This window comes from Labrus mixtus, chromosome 8 (genome assembly GCF_963584025.1).
Source record: "Labrus mixtus chromosome 8, fLabMix1.1, whole genome shotgun sequence".
NCBI classification, from domain to species: domain Eukaryota; kingdom Metazoa; phylum Chordata; class Actinopteri; order Labriformes; family Labridae; genus Labrus; species Labrus mixtus.
The window spans coordinates 13,236,050-13,246,603 of record NC_083619.1 but is presented as its reverse complement, the minus strand read 5'-3'; the positions used below and the strand labels follow the sequence as shown (position 1 = coordinate 13,246,603).

General features: G+C 37.6%; 1 protein-coding gene across 2 annotated transcripts; it reads left to right on the top strand.

Annotated features, from left to right (window-relative positions):
• The first annotated feature begins 5,858 nt into the window (after positions 1-5,858).
• Positions 5,859-10,516, top strand: LOC132979002 (phospholipid hydroperoxide glutathione peroxidase-like). Of its 2 annotated transcripts, XM_061044432.1 has the most exons (8): positions 5,933-5,983; positions 6,476-6,507; positions 6,893-6,987; positions 7,145-7,289; positions 8,421-8,572; positions 9,516-9,540; positions 9,664-9,723; positions 10,030-10,516. In XM_061044432.1, exons 2-8 carry the CDS (start codon positions 6,487-6,489, stop codon positions 10,060-10,062), a joined length of 531 nt encoding a protein of 176 aa, XP_060900415.1. In that variant the 5' UTR covers positions 5,933-5,983; positions 6,476-6,486; the 3' UTR covers positions 10,063-10,516. The 2 variants fall into 2 exon arrangements, with proteins under 2 accessions (XP_060900414.1, XP_060900415.1); XM_061044431.1 differs by lacking the exon at positions 6,476-6,507 and having other exon boundaries at positions 5,859-5,983.
• Positions 10,517-10,554: the final 38 nt, after the last annotated feature.

The window sequence follows — 10,554 nt, the reverse complement described above, 5'->3', positions numbered from 1 at the left end:
TCGGAGCACTCTGGTCTCAATTAGGTTGGTCTTGACTACAGCACTTCTTTGAAGGTTTGTCCAACCTCCACAGGATAGGTAAAACTTACAATGATTTCATACTGAACATTTTTGTGGTTGTAAAAAATGGCAAGACAGCCAGTATTGAAATCCTTACAGCCATTTTTGTGACATTTAACAGTCAAAGAGTTGATATGGACATTTTCAATTGTTTTTTTTGACGGTGTCCTTTGGAAAAGCCACACCTGTCGCTCAGACACAAGAAGAGCGCCTCCAGAAGTGCTTCAGAGCCTAGCCACTTGACTTTTGTTCTCCTTCACCTCTCATAATAATGGTTAATGAGCTAAAATCTTTGAAGTTCCACAAGTGGAACTTCAGTATTTCAGAGGAATTTACACCAACTACGAGCTAGGTGTACGATTTAAGTTGAAACTTATGCCTATACGTTTGAACTATCTCTGCTGGGGGAACATCATAATATTAGTAGAGCGTACAATAATAAATAAAATGGTTTATTTGGTGCTAATTCAAGCTTCTTTGGGAAAAGTAATGGAGAGGACTAAAAACTGCTTAAAGAAAAATAAAGAGCCAGATTTATTAAATGAACAGCAGTAAAACACTGATTTCTATTTGTATCAAGCACATATTTCCATGATGAAGAGGGGAATAATTAGGGCTGAAGATTGTACAGAATGAGTATATATTTCAATTTGTCAAACTTTGGATAAAATTTGCAGTGAAAAACATGTTGCAATCAAGGACAAACCAAGTATCTTCCAAAAACAGCCCCCTTTTCAGCTTGTGCATTATTCAAACAATACAAATTCTAAATGGATTGTTTCTCCACCCAAAAGGATCCTTTAGTTCATCTGAAATTTTCAAAATGGCCAGAGCAAGGATTTTAATTTTTGGGCTCCTTTTTATGCCTTTAGTTGGGAGACAGGACAGTGGATGGAGTGGGAAATTGGTACCCCTCAGAGCAAGGATTTGTAACTGAATGTTTACACTTGGAGTAAGAGAAAGTTGCATTCAGTGCATTTAAATTCTATTGATTAGGAGATCATAGTTCTGTGAATGTTTCAGAAGTGCAGGAACTATTTTTTTTTGGAAAGTAGGTTAAGTTTATAGGCTCAATATAGTATTGGATTTCTCTAAGATTCAAACAGTGGCAAGGGTGTCAGGCTGTACAGGCTTAAACTAGTGGTAGGCTATTAAATTTGCTACAAAGTTGCTACATAGTGAGCGGTCTGCCAATTGCCTGTCAGAGTAACGCTGAGGGTTCGAACACATGGCTCGCCTGCCTGGTCTTCCTTGTTTTCAATTGTGGAAGATGGAGGGACAAGGAGGCTGATCTGGACCATTGAGATGCAGTCAAGGGAAACAGACTGCAGAATCGGTTGCCTTGCCAACCAAGCCCCTTGGAGTGCGAGGGTTAAATGTAAAAGACTCTCTGCCAATGCAAATATAGGTTGCCATCTGTTTTCATTACACTTCTTTTGTTAGATATTTTAAAACCTCCAAGAATGGTGTAGGTGTTCAGATCAGTGGAGCTTTAAAGTAATTAGATTTGATGTGAAAGCAATGTGCACCTGGGTAGTGATTACAAGAACATCCATATGCCTCCAAAAGTGTGAGAATATGATGGCATGTGAGCTCCAGATATAGCACTTCTTCATATACCCATCCAAGCAGGTAAATTACACTTCACTTCACAGACGCTTTTATCCAAAGTGACGTACATCACTAATCCATTCATACACCGCCACAGTAGCAGCAGGAGCAATGCGGGGTTAAGTGTCTTGCCCAAGGACACATCGGACATGTTGCTCAGCTGGGGATCTAACCCTCAACCTTTCGGTTGAGAGGCGACGACTCTACCAACTGAGCCTCAGCCACCCACAAATTATAACATTTTGAATATTGTGTTAATAGTTTGTTAGAATTATTGATTTTTCTCATGTAAAGCTTGCACTCATTATTTCTGCCACTTCTGATGACTTCAGAAAACTGCACTTCCAATGTTAGATAGAGATTTTCTCTGCCCACATTTAATTATTAGTTTATATCATAGGCTTTTAAACATAATCCATAAAATGTTGAGTATGTCACACAGCATAGGTTAAGGATAAAATTGTCTAATTGCCAGGCATCTAAAACACTAGATGCCAATTTTAACACTGCATGGAATTCAAAAGAAAACTTCTTGTAAATTGATAAAGTTTTGTGGTCAACATAATTTGAGTGTCTGACTATTAATCGAGTCGACAGAGATATGGTGAAGAGAAGAAAACAGCAAACATGTTGCTTAGGAACAGAGAGAAATAACCCGAACTTTTCTTGAAGCATTTGATCTCATCTCCCTTGGTGGGTAAAGCCTGTATGTGTGTGTGTGTGTGTGTGTGTGTGTGTGTGTGTGTGTGTGTGTGTGTGTGTGTGTGTGTGCGTGTGTGCGTGTGCGTGTGCGTGTGTGTGTGTGTGTGTGTGTGTGTGTTTTACACGGGGTGGTTGGGGGAGTCAGGTTCAGTGGAGGTTGTTTCTAGGCAACAGTTTTTTTTTCTTTTACATGAAACTAGTTTGTTTTATGGTGTTTTTACCGTCTGTTTCTAATGAATATGAGCCATGATCAATTTCCTCATCATCTAGACGGGGTTGACTTGCTCTATGGTGTCTGACCCAGCACATCTTTGATTTTAAAAAAAATGATGATCAACAGTCAAGCTCCTTCCTGCCATTTGGAAAAGGTTCCCACATTCATTACAGCTGAATATGTGCAGCTATATAAAATAATATCAGCACTTGCCACAAGCTGTTTGCAGAACGAATGCTGTATGTTTAGTAAAGATTAGTAGAACATTTAAACATGGTGGTATTACTTTTATTTTCTGTCCAAATAAGAAAAATTAAGATTTTTGAACTTTGACCTTTTTTGTTGTTGTTAAAACTAATGTGTGCAATTATTATTATCTTTTTCATGCCTGCAGCGGCCACTGTGAAATTTAAATAATTGACCAATCTGAGGGAGGGCTGGCCTGCTGCCCAGCTCTCAATATAACAAATCAGCTTCCACAAAGTTAACAAACAAACAAATCATTCTTTTTTATTTGTTTCATGAGTGATATTGAGCCCGATGCACAGTTATTAGGAAAACATTTGTGTGTCATGCAGCAGTTTGAAATGCCACCTTGTGACATTATCACATTTTGCTTTAATTAAAGTTGCATTTGTGAGTCTGTGCATGTGTACATTTGTGTGTGTGTGTGTGTGTGTGTGTGTGTGTGTGTGTGTGTGTGTGTGTGTGAGAGAGAGAGTGAGTGCATGTGAGTGCATGTGAGTGAGTGCGTGCATGCGTACAGATTCATTTCCAGGAATTGACTCTGCCTCACCTTATGCATTTATACATTTTCTCAGTTTCATAAAGTTTTATTGAATAAGTGAAGAGATGTTCCCCACAGTTCACATGAGGTAATATAACAATAAATGTATTTCAGTACAGCTAAGTGGAGAAAAAACATGCACAGCAAAAACCTACTGTATTATTATATACAAGCACTTTGACAGTGCAGGAGGAGCAGCAACTAATCACAGCCTTTACCCTTTTACACACACATGCACACACGCGCTGAATGATTGTGCTGATGTCTGTTACAGTAGAAGCGCTTTGAATTGAGTTTTAATTGGCTCATGTGTGAGGCGTTTAATTGGGGGCTTTGAACTGGATGCTTCAGGTGGAAACCTGTGGCAGTTTCTGTGTTTTGTCAAACTCTAATTAAAATCCTCTTTGCCAGAAGACATGGCCTCTACATCAGCCAAACATACTAACTGTGCTTGTGTGTGTTGGAGTGGAGACAACCCACAGCTTTCACTAAAAACCATTCACAGGCAGCATCACTTTAATCATCCGGCCAGTACGGCTGGACAGTTTGGTCAAATCTCTTTTCCTCAGTGATGATGTGTCCTGTGAAATGTAAAACTGTGTTGAATAAACTGCGTACATGATGGTTCCTATGTTTTTTTTTTCTCCCACTTATGTATGAATGAAATATCACATTTGCATGTCCTGAAATGCATTTGATCTCTTCTATAAAATTATTTTAATATTTTGTCCTTCATGCAACTTTAGGCCTTTGAAATTCTTCCCTATGTTTTATTTTTCAAAATGTATTTTTGGGCTTTTAGACTTTATTTAGGTGGATAGGAAAGTGTATAGAGGAAATTTGGGAGATAGTGCGGGAACAACATGTAGGTATAAGGAGCTGCAGGTTGGACTTGAACCAGGGCTTCCCGCTTGGAGGACTACAGCCTACGTACATAGGATGTGACCTAACAGCTAGGCCATCATAGTCCCTCTTCCTAAGTTTTTAAAAGCCTATACATTACAATCCTTGACTGTGTTTACACTGACAACAAAAACGCAATCAACTTTTTGCTTGCTGAAATGCAATAATACAAAAGTAAAAATTCCCTATATAGGCCTACATAAACCATCACTCCTTCTCTCCAGCTGGTAACCTGTTGCTTTACAGTGACTCCTTCATATGTGATTTTCCACTCCACTATCAAGTTTCAGCAGGGAATACTTCCAATTAAAGAAGCAAAATGCTGTTTCATAGGGACTTTAATTGTGGCACCACTCTGACGTTGAACCACTGGAGTCTATTTCAAAGCAATGTCCCAGAATGATTAAAAAGGAATAAGTCCTTGGCCTAATTCACGTGCAGTAAGAAGAAAAAGACACTTCAGTTTGGATGGTTTGGAATAAACCAGTGTGTATGTGTAAGAAAAGAAATTGTGCATTGTCTTTTAATTCTAATGGGCTTCTGACACAAACTTTGCAGGGAACTTATCATGTTTTTGAATCTATACATGGAGATGGAGATTTCATAAAGAAATAAAATATTCTGTGGATACTTTAGACATTATATGAGATTCATATTTACTATTGTCTCTTGTGATTTCTCTTCATCAAGTTTGTGTTGTGGTTCAGTTTTTAGGGAGAGTTGATTTTTGCAGAGCAGAAAGAACAATATATCTGAGAGTTAGACACTGCCCTCTGTTGGAAGAAGACTAGAACTACAATGTACTGCCAACATGACTTATCTCTCTTTCCTGTCACACACTTCAGCAGTTTTGTGATGAGTCATTGAAAACAGTGTCAAAAGATTAGGCTACTTGTTTCCATGGAAGAAAAATGTGCATCCTCATATCAGTAAATATGGGCGTGTATTCGCTGCTGTTTGTTGCTGCCCAGCATACAAACTCATCTGACTCCTTTTCAATTGCACAAACATGTTCAGGCAAGAAGTCAAAAGTCATATTTCCCAAGTAAAGCTTTTACATGGTTCCTCCCCAATGAGTGGGGTGAGCACAAACTTCACACTCAAGCCGTTATAAAAGAGAGTACAAGATATTAGGGATGGGAGATTTAGTAAAGTTAGATAAACATTTTTAATTGTATGCACATTCCCCTATTTACTCTTGATGTCTTGATAGCAATCAAGATTGTGTTTTAAGTGTCCGCAGCCATTATCAAACATCTCTCCATTCCGTCTTCTAAATGTCCTGGACTAAAAATGAGTTAGAGTAGGCTACGTTACCGGTTTTGGTAGAGTTTAATATTCAAAATCAAGCTGAGTAATGTTTTTTTCTGTACAAAGCTGCCTACCCCAGCTTTGATCTTATTTACACAAGTGTAAAAAAAAAAAAATAACTCAAATAGCTTGTTTCAAAATCGAAGACTGCAATGTTTGGAAACTGATGAAGAGTCTGCAGAAACCTGTCAGGTAAAGCTGCTACAAAGGACCATAGACTAAATATTACTAAGGGCCCACAGTGCTTCGTGCGCAGCCGCAGTGGTGCGCCACTGTCCCTCAGTGGGCGGGAATAAGAGGTCACGTGACAGTGGATTTAAGACGCAGTCATGTGGCTATTGAGACCCACCGTGTTGTTAGGTGTGTTGGGCAGCAAAGGATTGGTAAGAGGCATGGTAAGTGTAAAGACAATATTAATATCTGTCACTTTGTGTGTATTCCAAGGGTGTTAATTAAAGTAAATATGTTGCCTGCATGCTGAACGACGTGTAGGTCAAATAAAGATTTTCTATTTTTAAATGCTGCGTAACAAGTAAATGGGTCCGGTGTTGACGCAGCAGAAACGCTAACATGATGCTAGCTTAAGGATGTAAGATAAAGGCTCACGGACGGTATCTAATTTTCGGTTTATTACTTTCGGTTTTCACAGACAATTAACTCAAACATCTCGGTTTTTCTGTAATGAAAGTATGACTGGTGTTGGTAGCTGTCAGCGCTCATCATGAAGGGATGCATATGGCGATAACTGTGCCAATAATTCTGAACACCGGTGATGTTAATTAACATCAGACAAACGCGCTCCACCGTTTATGATATCCGTTTAACTCGTCCACTATTTTAATATGATCAAACCTCTAAATTGTGTTTCTATGTGCCGACTTCCTCAATCCTTAGTGAGATGGCCTTTTTTTGCATAAAGGTGAGTAATTGTGAAATGTGCAGTCTAAACCTGTTCTGTGCGTAAATTCAAGGGTTGAGTCACGTTATGGTGAAACAAATGGGCCAAAGTGCACTTGGTAATAAACGGGGCCACGGTTAACATCCTTTCATCTAATCTACTTGCATGTGTCTTATTAGGCTTGAGCTTACTTATTGCCCTTTGGTCTGTTTTACTTATTGCCCTTTGGTCTGTTTTACTTATTGCCCTTTGGTCTGTTTTACTTATTGCCCTTTGGTCTGTTTTACTAATTGCCCTTTGGTCTATTTTCGTTGTGTTCATCTGTGACACTCTACAAACCTTTAGCTGTATTACTCAATCGTTCACACTTGCTTATTCATATTATTTGTCATTTTCCTCTTTGCAGTGTGCTCAAGCAACTGACTGGCAGAGTGCCAAGTCAATATACGAGTTTTCTGCCGATGATATTGATGGGAATGAGGTTTCCCTGGAAAAATACAGGTATTAAATGTTAATGAGATGGATTGCTTGTTGAATGTTTGAATGTAAGCAGTATAAAGTAGAAAATACTTTTTTTAATTTTTTTTTTTATAAAGAGCTGTCATTTACATATGTTTACGTAATTTAACTTCTTGTTTGCTCTGTTTTTTTTTGCCAGAGGATATGTGTGCATCATTGTAAATGTAGCCTCTAAATGAGGAAAGACCAAGGTAAACTACACTCAGCTAGAGGGAATGTACGCCTCCTATGCTGAGAAGGGTTTACGCATCCTGGGCTTCCCATGCAACCAGTTTGGTGGACAGGTAAAAAATCATTCATGTGATAATTCACTCTTTAATATTGTCAATGTTTTCATTAATAACAAACTACTCTTAAATGGTTAAACTACAGGTTGTTCATCTTAAAACTTCCACCAGCTCAACACTCTAAGAGACTAAACTCATATTAATAGTATTGTCATGCATGTTATTGTCAAATGTAAAACGAGACCTTGGGCCGTATTCACGAAACCTCGTAAGTACTGATTGTTACTTCTAGTGACAAAATACTCAGAATCATGACATTATCTTACAATTTCCATGTGAACATGAAAGTTATTCACAAAGCGTCTTAGCCCCAAAGAGAGCTCCTAAGGTGTAAAACTGTTAGACTTTTAACAGTCTTAAGAGTAGAGAAACTGGAGAAATGTTCTACGAAGACATCATGAAGTATATTCTTATTGAATCATAGTTGGGCCGAACAGACAATTATTTATGCAGGCAAATCAATCCACCGATGACATTATTCAGTGCAAAGTTAGACATGCATGTTTAGTTTCTCTACATGTGGTTAACTCACATGTGCATCCAATCACTAATTAAAGCTCTTCACATGCTGATGCTGCTGCACAAGTGGTCATGTGATTGCGAACATCTTGTAGGCTATATTAAATGTCTTATGATTGATCAGATAGCGATGTTAACTTCATAGTGTTAATTATTACACACTGTCTGACTAGATTCTATGCTTGGGCCTAATCTACTTCACTGTCTGTCTATCTGTCTATACCTCTTTCTTTCAATTTGTTTGCATCAACCAATCACAGCTTCCGAAAGTGTCATACCTAGCCAAGGGGTCAACCACACCTCCTCACAAAGATAAAGTTGTATCTCTTCCTCGCGCTGAGAATGTTGATAAATCACTCCTAAGCTAAAAATCTGTGCTAGTATTTTTTTAAGCTAAGTTAGGAGCTCTCTCCGAGAGGAACGTTTGTCAATACGGACCCCAGACAGGATGGAAGTCATCTAATTTCCTATTTCCCTCTTTCTATTTAATATGTTTTTGAGAAGGATTGTTGATTAATTAAGATGCACTAATAGAGAAAATGTGCCATATCCTGTTAATTTGCAAAACTTCCATGTTAAATTTGAATCTTGTTGTTTTTTGTGATCTAGGAGCCAGGGACTAATGAACAGATCAAAGAGTTTGCCAAAGGTTACAATGCTGAGTTTGACCTCTTCAGTAAGATTGATGTGAATGGTGACAATGCTCTCCCTTTGTGGAAGTGGATGAAGGCGCAGCCGAAAGGCAAAGGACTGCTGGGGAAGTGAGTTGTTATGTTTTTTATATTTATTTAGTTAAATAGTCTATCAGTCATGATTGTGTATACAGAATTTAAGTGAGCATGCATTTAATTTGTATTCATCTAGAATGTGAACTGTCATACATATGGATGAAAGCGTCTGCGAAGTGAATTGTAACTTGTAACATATCCTCTTGGAGTTTCTATTGCTTCATCAGACTCTTAGCTTCCTTTTTTAAAGTCACTTTGGTTGAATCACAAGTTTTTAAACTATCGCTTAGATAATGCTTTCTTCATTTTTCCGTTGATTTCTTTATTTCATCTTGTGGTTTTGTTCATCGTATTCTTCTACAGTATGATTTCTTTTAATGGAGTAATATGAAAGATATGTACTGAATTTAATCATAAAATGACCATTCTATATCATCAGACATTGAGGAAACATGTTATGTTACCAGTATGTCCGCCTAAGTTTAAATTCCAGTCAGAATTGGTCTGTATTTTAACTAGTTTTGACCAGAGAACTAGACAGTTTTAAAGCACCCCCAAGACCAGAAACGTAGTAAAACTAAGATAAATAGAAGAGGAAACTAGTCTATTTATTCTAATAAACTAGGATAATTGGTTTCAAGACCAATGCAGAGCTGACTGAAGCTTCCCCCGTTCTCGAAATGGCAACCCACATGTTAACGTTATCATCACCTTAAATATTAAACTATAAAGATACCAAATAAATCTTTATTATTCAAAAGAAATTGATGCAATTTTGTAATCTTGATAAAAATGTTTTTTGTGTTTTCATTTTCACATCAAAGAGTCACTTAATTTATATGTAAGAGGTTGTTTTCAATTGGGACCAAGCTGAGTCATGACTGACCAAAGACGCTGTCATCAGTGAGGAAGTTAAGGCAGTGTTGTTGTGATGTAATGCAAGTTTTTTTTTTTTTTTTTTCTCCTCTCTTCACAGCAACATCAAATGGAACTTCACAAAGGTGATTTTAATAATAAGCTGTTTAATCTAATTTTTATATTCAGTAGAGTGTTGCTTTCTTGTTCTTCCCCAAACCTGATTAAAGTACGAGTTGTGCTAATATTTTGATGTTTAATTTCTCCAGTTTCTGATAAATAGAGAAGGACTGGTGGTGAAGAGATATGGCCCAACAGACGATCCCAGCGTAAGTGGCTTGTGCTCTTTTTTTTTTTTTTTTTTTTACCTCTGTGGGCATTCATGTTGGCATTTTTTTTTTTTTTTACTTTAGCTATTTTTACAGATTATGAAAGATGATTATATTTAAGGTGGTTAAAAAAAAAAAAAAAAGGATTACAAGAGTAGAGGAACTGGTAGTTTATAATTCCTTTATCAGATTTGTGCCCTTTTGTCAAGTGTTATGTCTTCATATCAGACAGTTTTTCTCTGTCCATGGTGCGTTTCCCTGCTCACCATCTCGGTCAGTAAGATATCTTCTTATTTCTTTCTGCAGGTTGTTGAAAAGGATCTGCCTACGTACCTGTAGTACTGCTGTTTACCATGTGTTTTGTCTGACTCCTGACCTCTCTCATGGACTCGAGGGTGTTGATGTGTGTATCTGGACCAGTGACGGCCTGTCTGTAAACCCATTACTGGGTAGGGCAAGCCTGATGATCCTCAGCGTGCAACAAAACTCCAGAACCACCCACACCAAACCCATAAGACCATGAGAGAGGACATTTACAAGTTTTTCAAAGTGGTACTCTCCGCCTTTCACTTACTGCAAAATAGAAATGGCTTTTCCTTTTTAAATACCAACTACTGAATTCCTAAATGTTAAGTACCAGGTTTGTTCATGTGTCAACGTCAGTTTCTTTAAGAACATAAGATGCCATACATTGCGCTGATTATTGAAAGCTACTGATATTGTTTGCACTGATTTCTGTAACTCATGACTTATCTGTAAAAATTGGAAAATAAATGCTGTCTTAAACATTAAATTGTCTCTTAACATGTCCATATTTAATCTAATTGAACA